At 45.0% G+C, this 17,675-nt stretch overlaps 1 protein-coding gene across 1 annotated transcript in view; it reads left to right on the top strand.

The window, feature by feature from the left end:
• Nucleotides 1-1,214: 1,214 nt before the first annotated feature.
• A2ML1 (alpha-2-macroglobulin like 1) overlaps nucleotides 1,215-17,675 on the top strand; it is a 58,449-nt gene continuing 41,988 nt past the window's right edge. The window contains exons 1-12 of the mRNA XM_081894994.1: nucleotides 1,215-1,367; nucleotides 3,159-3,342; nucleotides 5,055-5,211; nucleotides 6,349-6,401; nucleotides 7,527-7,547; nucleotides 7,715-7,874; nucleotides 8,687-8,771; nucleotides 9,845-9,977; nucleotides 10,806-10,920; nucleotides 12,766-12,875; nucleotides 13,552-13,719; nucleotides 17,237-17,473. Coding sequence (XP_081751120.1) covers nucleotides 1,297-1,367; nucleotides 3,159-3,342; nucleotides 5,055-5,211; nucleotides 6,349-6,401; nucleotides 7,527-7,547; nucleotides 7,715-7,874; nucleotides 8,687-8,771; nucleotides 9,845-9,977; nucleotides 10,806-10,920; nucleotides 12,766-12,875; nucleotides 13,552-13,719; nucleotides 17,237-17,473 — 1,494 coding nt within the window. The 5' untranslated portion in view covers nucleotides 1,215-1,296. The remainder of the gene's footprint in view (nucleotides 1,368-3,158; nucleotides 3,343-5,054; nucleotides 5,212-6,348; nucleotides 6,402-7,526; nucleotides 7,548-7,714; nucleotides 7,875-8,686; nucleotides 8,772-9,844; nucleotides 9,978-10,805; nucleotides 10,921-12,765; nucleotides 12,876-13,551; nucleotides 13,720-17,236; nucleotides 17,474-17,675) is intronic.

The following is a 17,675-nucleotide window of genomic DNA, read 5'->3' as shown; positions in this document are numbered from 1 at the left end:
CAAGTCGTAGGCTCTGTGGTTTAACCCACAGCGCCACCCGTGTCCCCTAGTTCTTTATATATCATCTTCCAAAATTCTTTTACTACTTTACAGGTCCACTACTTGTGGTAAAAGGTGCCCTCATTTTCCTTGCATTTCCAGCATGTATTTGACCCAGTAGAAATAGGGTGTTAACAGGTGTGAGTCTGAACCCACACATGTGTCCTGCACTCATGTGCATTCCTGCATGCACAACTAAGATATTTAGGACCTTTTGCTAAGGGTTATAAAATACGTTTGTTTTGGATATGTGCTTGCCGTTAACCTTATGCCCACAAGAGGTTCACTCACAAGTGGAATAAAGAAAGGTTGGCTTATTACATGAAATGAGTGTGACAGAATACAGTCGTACCTTGGATCCTGAACACCTTGGTACTAGCACCTTTTGGCTCCTGAACGCTGCAAACCCAGAAGTGAGTGTTCCGGTTTGCAAATGTTCTTTGGTACCCGAACGTCTGACGCAGCTTCTGATTGGCTGCAGGAGCTTCCTGCAACCAATTAGAAGCTGTGCTTTGGTTTCCGAATGTTTTGGAAGTCAAACGGACTTCCAGAACAGATTCGTTCGACTTCCAAAGTATGACTGTATATGGAAGTTGCTTCGGACAACAAAGTGACAATATAAGCAGGTAGCAACTCATACTTGATTCAAAGAGCAGAAGAAGCACCTCTATCAGACAACTAAGGAGAGAGAGAGAGAGAGAGAGATTTGTCGTAGCCCTCACATGAAAAGGAAAGCAAGAAAGGGAGAGAGAAGGGCATACCTGTCCTGAAGCAAGGCATAGTGTCAGGTGGGCCTTGAGACCTTAGGGTGAAAAGGGGTCCATGCTGGAGCTGTAAGAGCAAGCCCACCATTGAACATCTAGGGGTTTTGTTCTTCCATGTATATTGCACAAACATTTAGACACTGCAGTGCATAGGTGTTTGCATGCTCTGAAGGAGAAAAGGGAAAGGGGCATGTTAGTAAGTGACCTGGCCAGCTTCTCAAGACACACCTGCCTCTGTCCCAAAGCCAGCTTCTTTCACACCTGCTGTATTTGACTTTCCTTCCCTGTTCTCTGTGTGAGCCTCAGGTGGCGGATCATATTTCTTAAACACTGGGCATAGAGGCCACTTAAGAGTCACACGCCAGGCAGAATGAGGATATAAAATGAGGATCAGATAAGCTGAGAAGCAAGTTAAGGGAGACGTCGAGTCCTCCCTCTTCCAAGTTCCTGCTTGGACATTTGCGGTGCCCTCTGCAGGCAGGTCTCCACAGAAATGTGGCTCTTCCTCATTCTCAGTGGCCTTGCTCCCTTCCTCGAGTTAGCTGGTGCAGATGACTCCATCCCGTAAGTTGTTATGTGGTTGGAAGACCTGTGATCTCAGGGAAACAGAATTATAGAGGACATGACTGGGAGGGAGAAGCTGGTCCTTATGAATTCAGAGTTGTGAGGGCCATGAAAGAGTATATTGAGTTGGGGGAGGGGGCTATTAGGGTGAATGTATTGCTAGGGAAAAGAACAGATGGAAATTTGCATCTGTGGTTAAGAAAGGAAAAGCAGAAGGGCTGAAGGAGGCACCTGCCTGCAAGGGAGAGTGAAGGAGTGAGGTTAACCCAGAGGGAATGCTAGGTAATAGTTGCTGCCTTTCCTGGAGCAACTTACAGTCTTCTGAGAGGAAGCTCAAAGTGGAGTTTTATGACGAAGAAAAGTAGCGTTGCTACCAATTTTCAGCTGTTGAAACATTTGGAGGTAAATTTGGAGGTTCCCATTTGAGTGAAACATCAGAAGACTTTCTGAGGGAAGTCAAAAGTTGTAATGGAGATTATCAAAAGAGGTGGGTTGTCCGTTATGTGTTGTCCAATCATGTAGCTGCACCATGTTTTTCAACCTTGGGTCCCTAGATGTTGTTGGACTACAACTCCCATTATCCCCAATCAGCTTAGCCAGTGGTCAGGGATGAAGGGAGTTGTGGCTCAACAACATGCGGAGACCCAACATTGAAGAATACTCCCAAGGCTGGAGAACAGTGATGTAGCAAGTAGGCACAATGCTGGAGACTCATTGGGCTTTTCCACACTTCCTCTTGTCCCGTGGGGGAAACTGCTCTTTAGCGCTCAATCAGAGCAAACAGCAATTCACATTTTCCTGGATTGCCATTTGTTCTGATTGATCACTAAAGAGCTGGTTTTCCCTGGGAAACGAATTGGCTAAGGGGAAAACCACTTGGACCTGTGCTTACTAGGCACAGCACAAGCAGGAGTGTGGATGAGCCCAATCAGATGGACCCCTGAGACAAAAGCAGTAAATGTAGTTTCCTAAGCAGAATTCTAATGAAGCGACAGCTTTGTTCATTTTCCACTTCATTTGAACACATGGAGCTGCTTTATAGCATCAGACTGTTGGTCCAGGACAAGCATTGGCTACTCTCATAGCAGCTCTCCTCTAGAGCCTTGGACAGGCACCGGTTCTTCCGCAACTCTGCTGCACAAAATCTGTTCATCTGGAGAGTCTTGCAACTAGGAAAGTACAGATGCTGTTGCTGTTCTGTTTGTTGTTGTGGTTACACTTACAATTATTAATTATCCTGCCTTTCAGAATATAAATCCTTTGAAGGTGACTCATGAATTATACTGAGTACCACTCAAGTCTTGTGATGCTGTAGTTTCACGCCGTTGCTCAGATATTCTGCTACTTTCTCCATACTATCATGCCCACAGAAATTCAATAAACCCTGCAGGAGTCAGAAGAATTTAACCTCTCTTTCAGCATGGGGATCTAACATTTGGACCCACTGCTTTTTAACCTTACTATGCCTGTATAGTTTTATCTGTGAACAGATGCCAAGGTTATGTTTTGACCCACATATTCCTGTTTTCTCTGTATGCCAATAGAGGTTGATTATTGATTGAGTTACATTAAAATAAAATTAAAAATTAAAATACAATAAACAATAATCAGCATGTGCAAAATCATCATAGGAACAGAGGAAGCTGCCATACACCAAGGCAGTGTTGGATTTCAGGAAGAAATCCCCTTTAGAGTGCAAATAACTGGACTAACTGCCTGCAAATAATCTCACTCCCTAAAGAAAGGTGTGTTCTTGTTCTCGTCTCTCTCCCTCTCATCTTCTGCATTCAGGAAATACATGCTGCTCCTTCCAGCCCGTCTGAACTACCCATCCACTGATAAGTTGTGCATGGACCTGGGTGATGTGGAAACATCTGTAGTGCTCAGCATCACCTTGGAGACTAAGAACAAGACCCACGTTCTGCTGGATGGATTCAGATGGCATGAGAAACAGCTGAAGTGCCTGACTTTCACAGTGAGTGATGTATATCAGTAGTAAATATGGTCTGGATGCATGAAAAATAATAATAAAGTACAAAGTATAAATCAGAAGCATCAACTGTGCTTGTGCAGAATGGTGTCCTTTGATCTATACCATGCTGCTTCACCTCTGACACTGATTAGCTGAGCTGGTGTGATGTCATGGAATGCACAGGAACATTCCACCTGCTCAGGAACGTTTTTAGAATTTTTGTAGTCCAACTTCTACGAGGCCAGAAAAAAAGTTGTCAGTTTGACCAAGAGTAGTGGAAACACTAACCTGAGGAAAGGAAGAAGTGGCAGCTTCCTCCTGTAATCACAGTGGTACCTCGGATTAAGTACTTAATTCGTACAGGAGGTCCGTTTTTAACCTGAAACTGTTCTTAACCTGAAGCACCACTTTAGCTAATGGGGCCTCCTGCTGCTGTCATGCCGCAGCCACATTATTTCTGTTCTCATCCTGAAGCAAAGTTCTTAACCCGAGGTACTATTTCTGGGTTAGCGAAATCTGTAACCTGAAGCATCTGTAACCTGAAATGTATGTAACCCGAGGTACCACTGTATTTGAATTGTACCCCATTCTATAGACTGTAGTCTCCTATCACTCCAGTCTGCGCTTGCCTGAAGAGATGCTAGGAGAAGGCTTTATTTTATTTTATTTTATTTTATTTTATTTTATTTTATTGTGGGGTGTTCCTGCCACAGAGTGAATGAGTCCTTGCTGCTCAAAGAGTGTCCCTTCAAAAGGGTTCACTCTTTCTTTTCCACACCCAGTGACACAAGGCTCAACACAAACCAACAAAATAAGCAGAACCAGCAGATCAGCCAGACAACTTTTGTTATTGGGTGGTATATAAATCTTGTTTATTTATTAAAAAAATATCTTTATTCCTCTTTGTCATAAAAATATATATCAAAGTGGTTTACAGGAATGAAAACATAAAACCCTTGAGAGGTTAAAAACAGACATTAAGTAGCCATTGTGGAAGAATGTATTCTTAATTGCCTGCATAAGCCTGGTGGAATAGAAAAGTTTTCAGCAGGAATGTGGAAGTTGGCACAGAAGGTGCACATCACCACACACTGAGAATGAATGAAACAAGTTTTAAATTAAAGGCACAGTAGCCCTTTAAAACATGGTGTGCTTTGTCTACCACACAAAACACTGCAATTGTACTTTAAAAATCATACACGGAAATGCCTTTGTGATGGCTGAAGCCCTGTCCATTGGGGAAGTCATTGTGGTTTGGAGATAAGGGTGTTGCTTTTGGCTGTAGAAGTGTCCGGTTCACAACTCTGCTCATCCATAAAATACATTGGGTGGTTGTGGGTCAACCTCCCTCCCTCTCAGCCTACTTGACAAGGCTAAACTGCAACAACCCCATAGATGCTGCTTTGAGTTCCATTCAGGGATGGAACATGCAATAGTTAAATCATGCTCCCACATGGAGGTCCAGTGTTCAGATTACTGGATCCTGCCTATTCTCTTCCTGATGTGGTCTCTCTGTCATGCTGTCCTTTGTTAGAAGTCCAGGACAATAGGAAACATCTGTAGGGGGTTTGACCTGTGTGCGTCACTGCCCTCCACCAATGCCCCATTCTCTCCATTTTCCTGCTCTTTCATTCACCCTTTCCTTTCAAATGCATGCATTTAATCCTTCCTGGATTGGGGAATCCTGTTAACGCTAAGTGACTTGTGTAAACCAGGTACCATCCCCTGCAGATGGCGTGGAGGAAGTTGCTGCCATCCGACTTTCTGATGCCCAGGGGAAGATAGATGAGCAGAAGCAGGTTCTTATTCAGAAAGCGGAAAGTGGCACTTTTCTGCAGATGGACAAGCCCATCTATTCTCCAGGACAACTGGGTAAGGAGAAAAGGGTCCCTAGGGCTGGTGGGCTGGCTCTTAATATGTAAGCAGGGCTAGTGGCAGGCACTTTGGATAGTAATGTGATAGTAAAAGAGGGCATACCAGCCCTCCTTCATTTTGGGGCCATGACACCACTGGTTACTGCAGAGCTGTGCATAATCCTAATGTATGTGTGAAATATACTCGGAGTCCTGTAGTGATTTCATGCTCTTTACTGCAGCTTGTAAAACAGTGATTGACTTGCCCCCCAAACCTGAGGCTTTTATATACATTATTTACACAATGAGTCCCATCTGCCTGCCTGATTCTGCTTCCCTCCTGGAGCCTGATTGGTCTTTTCCTACAGGCCAATCAGTTGTTGCATTCTAGGATCCTACGATCCTACCAGCCTAATAGGCTGATTAACTTCCTCCTGGAGCCTGATTGGTCTTTTCCTGAAAGCCAATCAGTTGTTGCATTCTAGGATCCTACTTGCCTATTGTTCTAGGATCCAAGCTTAGTACATAACAGTTATATATAATCTCTCCATTAGAGCAGGTTACAGATATGAGGCAACAGACCCTATTAGGGAATTGTAGAAATCAATAAATGGTAGGATTTTGATTATTTGGGCATATGGAGGGAAAATACAAGCTGCAGAGGAATTCCTGGGTTACCCCAGCCCATTTAATACATTAAAACATAGTAAGACATCAAACATTAAAACCTTCCCTAAACACGGCTGCCTTCAGATGTCTTCTAAAAGTCAGATAGTTGTTTATTTCCTTGACATCTGATGGGAGGGTGTTCCACAGGGCAGGCGCCACTACTAAGAAGGCCAAGAATGGCCAACATAGTACCATTGAGGGCCACTGGCAATGCAAGAGAACTGTGCTTGCCCTTGTCCTGAGTTATGAACAGAGACAGGTGATTTGGCAGGTTGTCGGGTTAATTGGGCGTGATGTCCTTGGAAGAGTTTGGGGCCTTAACAGGAGACTTGGAGGAGCTGAACAAAAATGAGGACTATCTCTGGTGGCAGATGGCAGGCTGGGAGAGACACCTTGGGCTCCAGCACTGCACTGTTGTGGGGAACGAGACCCTCTCGTAAGATCTGCACTTTAAGAGGGTCATTTTTGTGCATTTGTTCTGTTGCAGTGCAATTTCGAATCATCACCCTGGATGAAGGATTTATGCCGTTGGCTACTGAGGTGAGAAATGTGAACAGGGTGTGGAGGGGGGCGGGTGCAGGGAGGAATAAGCAAGACAAGATGGGCATGACCTGGGCTGAGCACTTCTCCTCCACCGTTTATATTTCTCCTCACCCGAGTACAAAAGCATTTAGTGATGAGTGCAACAAATCTGTGCGTAACAAAACTCTTGACAGCCGCTTTTGTTAAAGGAAGTCTGCTCTGAGAGCAGCTTGCGCTTGCATGTAGTGATCGATGCTGCATTTAGGAGTTCCCAGTCCACAAGATTTGGGGGATTTTTCAGAGCTTTTATTTTGGTGAAAGAGAGAGCCCAGCTCTTTCTTGCAAACTTTCTTTCTGGCCTGGTTCCAAAAACAGCAAGATTGTAGGTTTTTTTGGTAATCGCTAGAAACACGAGCTGACAATGTGCTCATAAGTGATAGGAATGAGAGGAAGGTTGAACCAACCTCCCAAACGGCTTTTATTTTATTTTATTTCCCACGCACCAGATGTAGAATCCGTGGAGAAATGGTTTGTCTGCACTCAGAACAGGTAAAAAAAATAAAAACAAATAAAAAGCCCCAACAAAGTTCAACAGATCTTCTGCACTCAGTTTTCTGAACACCTGGCAGCTTGGGGGAAGCTAAATAGGGAATCTTCACTTGCTTGACATGACATTGTAGCTATGGCAACAGTATGGGATGTTCAGGAAGTTTCTGAATGGCTAGGATTCATTGACCCAGAGGGCATAAAATCCCAGAGTGTAGAGGCTGGGGTGCCATTTCACTGCAGATATTAGAAGCGGAGGAGCAAGAATATGCCATTCCTCCTCTCTGCCTGCCTAGCAAAACACGTTTGCAAGAGAGAAAAAATCCATTATCTGCAGTTAAAAGTACTTGCTCATCCTTTGCATCTACGGGAGTGAGCAAGCTGCAGCTCTCCCAATGTTCTTGGACTCCAATTCCTGTCAGCTCCGGCCAGCACAACCAATGGTCAGGAATGGTAGGAAATGCATTCCAGCAACATCTGTAGGGCCACAGATTTTCCACCCCTCCCCTAACTTGATGAGTTGCAGGATGGGAAATGTAGTTGGACGCATTACTCCTGCTGGAGACTAAAGGGATTGCCTTTTGTTTTCTTCTTTAGCATCAGCTGGTGGAGTTGCAGGTGAGTACCCTCACGTTTCCCAGGGATCCCAATGTGGGGTGGAAGGCAGGGGAGAACGCTGAGGAGGTTGCAGAACTTCCACCCTTTCAGAGATGCTTCCTAGCCCTTCTGCAGGTATGTGCTGCAATAATTCATGTGTTTTATTTTTTATAAAAATGTGATTGCAGGATCCTGCAGGCAACCGAATTGCACAATGGAATAATGTGCAACCAGACAACGGGGTTGTGCAACTGTCCTACCAGTTGGCTGCTGAACCAATGCTGGGGGTCTACAGAATCATTGTGGATCATGGGAAGGCTTTCTTAAGCTTTGAAGTGCTTGAATATGGTATGAAATGAGTTTTGGAGAAGCATTGTCTCTTCCATGCATCACTAGTTAGAATTCAGTTTCTATCAACAGATATTAGGGACAACATCTGCCTCAAAACGCTACCCACTGATTTGGGAGCCTACCTGCCTGATACCTGGTGAACAAAGCCTGTTTAAAGGTAGTAATGTTCCATTGGGCACACCTGGTACATGTTAAGCCATGTTTCTAGTTCAGACTCTGCTGATGCCAGATGGTGCATCGTGCAGGATGAAGAAGTTCTGTTTTGCAGAGTCCTTTCTACCTCTGCAACACAGCCTCCATAACAGCATCATAAAAACCTCCCAGGTGAAGTAATCCAGAATCTGCTTATTAGAAAATGTCAGTTTGGAAAATAATGCTTGTAAACCTGTTAACTGCCTCTACATCTAAGCTCATAGTGCTTAGTAGAGCCAGTGTGGTGTGGTGGTTAAGACTCATAATCTGGTGAACCGGGTTGGCTTCCCCGCTCCTCCACATGCAGCTGCTGAGTGACCTTGGGCTGGTCACACTTCTCTGAAGTCTCTCAGCCTCACTCACTTCACAGAGTGTTTATTGTGGGGAAGGAAGTCAAAGGAAATTGTTAGCCGCTTTGAGACTCCTTAGGGTAGTGATAAAGTGGGATATCAAAGCCAAACTCCTCCTCCTCCTCCTCTTTCTCTTCTTGTAAGTAAAAAGGAAAGGGAAAAGTTTGAATCATCCCACTTTAAAACATGCCAAATGCCAACACACCTTCTCTTCAAGCTGATTCATGGTGTACCGTTTAACAGTCTCTTCTCTTTCTTCTTCTCCAGTGATTCGCAAATTTGAAGTGGTGGTGGTGGAGCCTGCTATCATCTATTCAGCAGACAGCAACTTTCCTCTAAAAGTCTGTGGCAGGTATACATATCAGAGCACTCATCACTTTATTTGGGAGGGCAGGGCAGAGCTCATGACCTCATTTGAGCATTATTTAGCTGCTTATCTACTTTTTCTCTGTTGGAATGAGACTGGAGTAGTCCACACCTGCAAGTATTTGAACTTATATATGAGGAGCAATTTTGGTCTTTCCCGTTCATTCCCATTGGTGTTTGCCCCTGTCTTTTGGTTTGTTGATTTTGTTATGCCGTCTAACTGCCAATAGGGCATGCAAGCTGCACATGCACCTTGTTTTGTTTTTTAAATTCCCAGGAAGTGCACAAAAGCACACAGTCAGGCAATTGTAAATTCCCAGCACACACTCTTGCAGTTTCCCAGTTTTGTGCAAATCTGATAGTTGCACATGCTCCCCAGTCTCTGAGCAAGGAGCAACTCCAGGGGGTTCCAGTGCTTTCCAGGGTCCAGTTTCCCTGGAATGAAGCTCAGCGGAGACTGTGGTGTTTTTAGGATATATGGTTTTATTTACACATACAGTATCTACAATCTGAGCCTATGCATTAATGCATTAATACCATTGATGTAGACAAAGGAGCTAAGATGGATCTAAGCGGTGAATACAATTAACTACAAAAATTGAAAGTTTGATTCCTTTGGAATAAGGTTTATAAATAACTAAGAATGTTATTTTTAGCTGAAAGCAAAATAGTGGGTGGTTTTCAGGCTAAATGGAGAAGTATCAATTAAAACACTGTCTGCGGAAATTCAAGGAGTGTCACGGCATAGTTGAAGTCTGTGTGAGTGGCATAGCGGGGCAGGAATCAGATTATCAGCACACACCTCCTCCGAAAAGGTACTCATGTACCTTTAGCATTTGCATGACAAGTACAAAATTTAACCAGGGAGGGTTTCCCTTGCATTAATATAAAGCAATAGGGAAAGTTTCTCATCTTAATTTTCCATCTTGATGCTATCAAAGACATAGGAGACCTGCCAAAGAAAAACTGGCAACTCTAGGCTTGTGTGCAGCACATAGAAAAAGGAAAATAAAGAGTAATGGCTGGATTTATCTCTACTCACCACCTCCTCCTTTCTAGGTACACATACGGCAAGCCTGTCCAGGGTTTAATGCAAATATCCTTGTGCCAGAAAGCTTACCGTTATTTCTGGAGGTCGCCAGATACAACAGCTCCACTGCCTACAGACATCTGCCAGGATTTCAAAGGGCAGGTAATGGTGATGAAGAGGGGTTGGTGGCATAGCTGTCAACTGTCCCTTATTTGGTGGGAAAGTCCCTTATTTCAGCGCCGTGTCCCGCTGCTGTCCCTTATTGATGATGTCCCTTAAATTTCCCAGGTTTCAAAGGAAGCAGCTCCTCTCCTTCCCTCCCTGCTGGCCAGGGAGCAGGGAGCTCCAACTGTGTTGCTTGGCTGCGTTGCTCACCCAATAAGGAGTCTAAGAACGACTGGGGGGTGGAGCTTGCATGCTTTGTGCCAATCAAATCGGCCGCGTTGCCTGGGGACTCGCCTTTGCTCGGCGCTTCCCAGCAGAGAGGTGACAGTGGTTTTCCCTGCTGCATCCCCTTTGCCGGGTTGCTGCACTATGGGAACCACTGCTTGAGGCTTCATTTGGCTGCTGGTTGTCTAAAATCCCTTATTTTGGCTGCTGATCCCTTATTTTCAAATCTGTAAGTTGACAGCTATGGTTGGTGGTATGACTGGGAGAGAAAAAGCTCTAGGGCTGCAGGACAGTGGAAACGAGGGGGCTCAGGAATAACCTGATGCTTCCAAAAATCTTAAATGTGCCATCCCAGGTGAGGCCCTGGCTTGGAAAGGAAGTTTAGCCTGTATTTTTCCACTGGCCTGAAATTTTCTCTTCAGTACTCCAATTATTAGCTAGATTCTGACGTTCATTAATTTCTACTATTCACTAATAGACTCTAGTACCCCAAATCTGTAACAACCTTCTGAGGAGTAGGAGGAAGGCTCCATGAATTTCTGTTCTTTCCCGAAGCCAATGATTAGCATCTTAGCTACCTTCACTGACTGTTTATTTCAGACTGACAGGACTGGCTGCTTCTCTGCTACCGTGGAATTGTCACAGTTCAGACCTTCGAGCTATGAATACAGCCACAGCATAGATGTGGAGGCCTCCTTGGAAGAAGCTGGAACAGGTAAGCTCTGGTGCTTGCAGGGATATGAGGAGCGAGGTGTGTGTGTGTTGGGGTGCAGGTGAGAGAATGAGCAAAGGAAATGTCTCCTTTCAAATCTGCTTGCAATTTGGGGAACGCCCTCACCCAAAAGAGAGAGATAACGCAATTAAAGGAAGGCATGATTATCTGTGGAGGAGAGGCCACAGGGCCATGTACACCACTCAACTTCAGGAGAAGAAAAGGCTGAGGAGTAAATGCCACACAAATCTGGAGTGGAGTCCCTAAGGCGGTCAGATGGTACCTTGTACTCCTCCTTCTGGCAACTCCTGCAGCCAAGCTGCTGCCAAACGTATTGCTCTGATTTCCTTTTGTTGTAAACAAAATCTGCCCTTTTTCCCTTATGGGGTATCCAGGAGCCCGTATAGAGTCCTTACGTGGGTTCCCTATTGGTAGGAGAAAATAACAGGCCAACCAGAGAATATTGAGAAGCAAAGCAGTTAGTAAGCCTGATCTTTATTGAACTGTTGCAACAGGGTGCTCCCCTCACATGCAGGAAAAGAGGAGGACCCAGAATCAAGGTGTGCCTGCCCTTATATAGACATTTTAAATTCCCTGCCCTGGAGCTCAAGACCACCCCTCCATACATCATACATGCATCACAGAAGGGGTGTAACCCAAGACCACCCTCCACAAACACCATACCTACATCACAGAAAAGGTGGTCTACAACAGAAATTTGAATGTTGTTGTTTTTCCTGTCTGTCAGCTTATCTGATTGCCTTTCCTGGTAGTCTGGCCATTCCTTTGAGATGGTGATTTCCCAATTCCTGAGACAATGGGAAGGCTCTCTCACCCCCTCCCTCCTTGCAGAGAAAACGTTTGATCAGTTTGGCAGTCAAAATGGTTTCAGGTCGGTCTTCCTGTGCTGATCTATGTATGTGCTTGGTTGATACATTTATGAACCTTTATTATATATATAAGACCTTATACTTTATTATTACACTTTTGCACCACAACAGCAAGGCCGAGAGGGCAGTCTTGTTGCCTGGGCAGCCCAGGACCTCCATACACACTGCCCCAGAGATGTCACTTTGCTACTGCTAATGCCGCGGTTTACTTCACCCAGTGGCGTAGCGTGGGGGGTGCAGGGGGGGCCGGCTGCACCGGCCGCAACATCTGGGGGTTGGGGTTAGGGGGCGCAAATCCACGGGTTAGGGGGCGCAAATTACTTGCCTTGCCCCGGGTGCTGACAACCCATGCTACGCCACTGACTTCACCCCTGATGATTGAGACAATAGGGTGCCAACAATGTGTTGCTGGCCCAACTTGGGCATTTGTCTTATGCATTGAAAAGGTCCTGCTATGTTGCACAGTGAGCCTCCTTGTGTAGAACAGGCTCCTTGCCGGGCAAATGGTTGCCCTCCAATCCATGGAGCAGGAAATGGCAACTGGGGGTGGAGTTATCAAGCTTGTCCCTGCTCTCTCCCTTCCCCCACCCTCATGTTGATTCAACACAGAGAACTTATGCCTGAATAGGGCTATTGACAAGTAGTGTTCTTTCTCCCAGTCATCTGCAAAGCCATGTCTTAGTTTCTGTTTCTTGGTTGCACAACAGAATGCTTGGAACCAACCTTTTTAAATAACCATACGTTGGCATCTACTGAGTGCCAGTACTCTAAGGTCTCTACTACCTATGGTTGAATAATCCACCATCATTGACTAGTTCTGGTCTGTATCAGTTAGGATTGCAGAGTATTCTGGTTAATATTGGAGCTCATTCGCGCCCCCGGACGATGTATGCATGCTGTGTTATACGTTGCAAAAATATCCGACAATGCTAGGCAGGGTTTTCTGTGTTTTTTACAGGAGTACAAGCAAATGTTGCTCGTCAATTCTATATGTCTGATCAAGCTGGATCTATGAACTTTGTGGAGACAGATGATTACTACCATCAAGGTTATCCCTTCAGGGGAAAGGTAATTCCTATAATTTTCAAGAACTTCCTAGTACTCTTTGGTGCAATATTACAAATGAGCTCAATTGACCACATGATTTCAAACAAACACTCTCCTGCCAAACCTCCTTGCCCTCCCTTTACATCTGGTGAAATCAGCCATCCTTTTATACCTTGCCAACCTCTCACACCTCTCCCTTTACATCTCACCTGCCTCAGAACTTGCCATACTTCTTCAGCTTGCCTGGACTGTGGTCCTGGGTCACGTCCCTGCCTGCGTCTCCAACCTCCAGTTCCCTCCTCTTCATCTTACCTGGGTCTGCATCTCCATCTCCATCTCTCATCTCTTCTTGCCACACCTGTGCCACCCGCCCTCCTAGCAGCTCAGCAGCTCACCACACTAGACTTTGCAAAAAACACCTGTCTGTGGCCAAGCAAACTGCAGTGTGACAACATCATTACAATTTTATATATTGGAGAGAAAACCCATCTTCTCCCCCATTTTGGGAAGATTCTCTTTGCTCTGAAAGTCCTCTTTCTTTTGCATCTGATCTATCACCTAAACCCTCTAAAAGAGGACTTGTTTTCTAAATGTTTCTTGAAGACTATGACGGATGTCATGAAGCAGCTGAGAAGTAACTGTGGATAATTTCAGTGATGTAAGTAAATCTCAACTCTCTTCCTCTTTCTCCTCACAGCTCAAAGCCTTGCAAAGAGACGGCTCCATCATGAAGAACCATGATGTGTTCTTAGTAATTAATTTAAATAACAACCAGAGCAACATGCTGCTCACTACTGACAGCAATGGCATAGCTGAGTTTTCTTTAGACACAGAAGCGTGGAATGGAAAAGGGGTCTCTCTGGAGGTGAGGATACTGCTCTGCATTCTCTGTACACCACATAGCAAGAAGCAAAGGCATGGTTTCAGAACCAGACTTCAAAAACATTCTCTCAGGCTTCCTTGTTTCCATGAGAAATCTTGAATGGAAAAGCCATGCTTGGAATTTGCTCTAGCTCCTAGACTACAACACTGATCGTAAAGTGAGAGAACAAAGTACATCTGGAGGATAATTAATGCAATGCAGTTTAGGGGGGCAAAAATTATTTCTATGCCACTTTTCTGCTATAGACCACCCCTCCCCCAAATCAGAATGTGTATGGTTTAAAATACAGAATAAGCAATGATATCAAACTTTCATTAACATTCTATAAACCAGGCTTGTCCAACTTCCAAGAGACTGCGATCTACTCCCACTATAAAAAAAACTGGTGGTGATCTACCCACTGGATTGACCAAAGTTGCTGAGCGTTTTTTAGATTGTGATCCACCTGTTGGCCATATAATCCACCTGCTGATCAGAAGGTCGGCGGTTCGAATCCCCGCGACGGGGTGAGCTCCCATTGCTTGGTCCTTGCTCCTGCCAACCTAGCAGTTCGAAAGCACGTCAAAGTGCAAGTAGATAAATAGGTACCGCTCCAGCGTGTGCTGCTCTCGTTTGCCAGAAGCAGCTTTGTCATGCTGGCCACATGACCCAGAAGCTGTACGCTGGCTCCCTTGGCCAGTAAAGCGAGATGAGCACCGCAACCCCAGAGTCGTCCGTGACTGGACCTAATGGTCAGGGGTCCCTTTACCTTTAAGGAAGCAGAATAAGGCACAAGTCCTCAGCAGCCAAACATGAGACAAGCATGGCAGGTGGAGCAGAGTCCACTCTGGATATCATAGCAGGGGACCAGATGCAGGAAGGGAATTGCTAAGAACTGGGTGGGAAAGGAGGAGAAGCTAGGAACAGGAGCTGATCGTCTTTATAAAGGTACCCCTGCCCGTATGGGCCAGTCGTGTCTGACTCTAGGGTTGTGCGCCCATCTCACTTAAGAGGCCGGGGGCCAGCGCTGTCCGGAGACACTTCTGGGTCACGTAGCCAGCGCGATGAAGCTGCTCTAGCGAGCCGGCACCAGCGCAGCACACGGAAACACCGTTTACCTTCCCCTATAAAGCGTTACCTATTTATCTACTTGCACTTTTAAGGGTGCTTTCGAACTGCTAGGTGGGCAGGAGCTGGGACCGAAAGACGGGAACTCACCCCGCCGTGGGGATTTGAACCACTGACCATGCGATCGGCAAGTCCTAGGCACTGAGGTTTTACCCACAGCGCCACCCGCGTCCCTTCGATCGTCTTTATACATGAGGCTTAAATTTCCTGTAAGCCACTCTTGTGGTGCTTTATGGAAGAGGAAGCAGATGGGAGACATACTGTGAGGGAGCACTCTGTGCAACATGGGTTAATACAATACAAAGCCATTTTGGGACAGAGATGTTCTAGGCCTGAAGTGTGATAGTGGCTGTATCCTCTATCATACAGGATCAGTTCTGCTTCTCCCCACTTCCCAGCAGATGGTAGTGTTGCATCAAACATATCTTGAGTCAAGACAGCTGCTAATCTAACAGACACAAGCAGGGCTTTTTTCAGCCTGAACGCATAGGAACTCCGTTCCAGCCCCTCTCAGGTGGGCTCCCCATTGAAAGAGAATGAGGGAGGTGTTCATAGTGAGTTCCGGCACCTCTTTCTCTAGAAAAATAGCAGTGGACGCAAGCATCTAATTACAGCTGTCGCCTGAATCAATCAATCAATTAAATAACCCTGTATACATTTACATATGAATAGAAAAATAATTTTGAAGAAAGAAATGCATACTAAATTTGGCTTTAGGTGCTGCTCGCTGCAACATACACTCCTAATCTTAGGTCTTAACTTCACATGCCAAATGGTTAGCAATAAAGTTGTGATTTATTTATTTTTTTGTAAATTAAAGACCAGCAACACCCCCCTTACCTCAGATTGTTGTCACAATCGCAGCATATGGAGAGGGGAGGTTTAAACCTTCCCTCCCCATTCAACCCCCTAGCACAATTATCGTTTGGGGCTCTTCAATTGACACCAATGTGTGGGGTGGGGTGGGGATTCAGAGATCATGGATGGGGAGGGAAGCACTTAAATCTCCCCTCCCCATGTGCTGGCAGAATTCATCATGCGAAAGGCTGGGCTGGATGAATCCCTAGCTGGAATTAAGATTGCCGGAAGAAATATCAACAACCTCAGATATGCAGATGACACAACCTTGATGGCAGAAAGTGAGGAGGAATTAAATAACCTTTTAATGAGGGTGAAATAGGAGAGCGCAAAATATGGTCTGAAGCTCAACATCAACAAAACAAAGATCATGGCCACTGGTCCCATCACCTCTTGGCAAATAGAAGGGGAAGAAATGGAGGTAGTGAGAGATTTTACTTTCTTGGGCTCAATGATCACTGCAGATGGTGACAGCAGCCACGAAATTAAAAGACGCCTGCTTCTTGGGAGAAGGGCAATGACAGGCCTAGACAGCATCTTGAGAAGTAGAGACATCACTTTGCCAACAAAGGTTCGTATAGTTAAAGCTATGGTTTTCCCAGTAGTGATGTATGGAAGTGAGAGCTGGACCGTAAAGAAGGCTGATCGCCGAAGAATTGATGCTTTTGAATTATGGTGCTGGAGGAGACTCTTGAGAGTCCCATGGACTGCAAGAAGATCAAACCTCTCCATACTGAAGGAAATCAACCCTGAGTGCTCACTGGAAGGACAGATTGTGAAGCTGAGGCTCCAGTACTTTGGCCACCTCATGAGAAGAGAAGACTCCCTGGAGAAGACCCTGATGTTGGGAAAGATGGAGGGCACAAGGAGAAGGGGGCGACAGAGGACGAGATGGTTGGATAGTGTTTTCGAGGCTACCAGCATGAGTTTGACCAAACTGCGGGAGGCGGTGGAGGACAGAGGTGCCTGGCGTTCTCTGGTCCATGGGGTCACGAAGAGTCGGACATGACTAAACGACTAAACAACAACAACAACCCCATGTGCTGTGCTCCTGATAATAATAGGGGAGGGAAACCTAGAATTTATTTTTTCACACACAATGTGATTGTTTTTGATTTGAGTTTCTACTGAAATGAGGCTGTATTTCAATGTTGTACTTTAATCTTGTTTTTAAGTTGTATTTTAATCAATTGTTTTTATACCTGGTGTTAGCCGCCCTGAGCCCGGTCTTGGCTGGGGAGGGCGGGGTATAAATATATTATTATTATTATTATTATTATTATTATTATTATTATTATTATTATTATTATTAATGCCATCAATGTTATTTATAGTTTGAGAAGAAGCATTCCATCATTATGAGAGCGAAGGGTAATGCCTCTTTTAAGACTTTTAATATTTTTAAGATGAAAATTAAAGATTCCACATGTCTCCTGATTTCTTAGGGAGTTTTTTTGTCGGTAGTCAAAGTTTTTTTGATCCGTCATTTTAACTGGTTGTTCGACTAAAGGCTGCAACTTTATCTCTTTCCCAGGGAAGACTCCATCTGGAGGATCCAGTGTATGAACCGGGGGAAATCAATCAGTACCACCAGAACGCTTTCCTCTATCTACAGCCTTACTACACCACGGCAAAGAGCTCTGTGAAAGTCCGGCGGGTGCCAGGAGTGCTGCCTTGCAATCAGGAGCAGGAGATTCAAGTGGATTACAGCATTAAGGATAGTGATCTAGGCAAAGAAGGCAAAGCGAAAGGAATCACCTTCTCTTATTATGTGAGCATCCTGGCTGAGGACAGAAGGTGCCAGGGTTGGCAAGACAAAAAAGCAACGACCCAAAACTAGCTGGCCAAAGAGAGAGGACAGGACTTCAGTTTTCACCTTTCCTGGTTCAATTCTTGTAGTGTTTTCCAGGAGAATAATAATAATAATAATAATAATAATAATAATAATTAATAAATAAATAATAATAATTTAT

Source organism: Podarcis melisellensis (genome assembly GCF_964234715.1).
Source record: "Podarcis melisellensis genome assembly, chromosome: 17".
NCBI classification, from domain to species: Eukaryota; Metazoa; Chordata; class Lepidosauria; order Squamata; family Lacertidae; genus Podarcis; species Podarcis melisellensis.
Note: the sequence above shows the minus strand (reverse complement) of the source record. Positions and strands in the feature narration are given on the sequence as shown.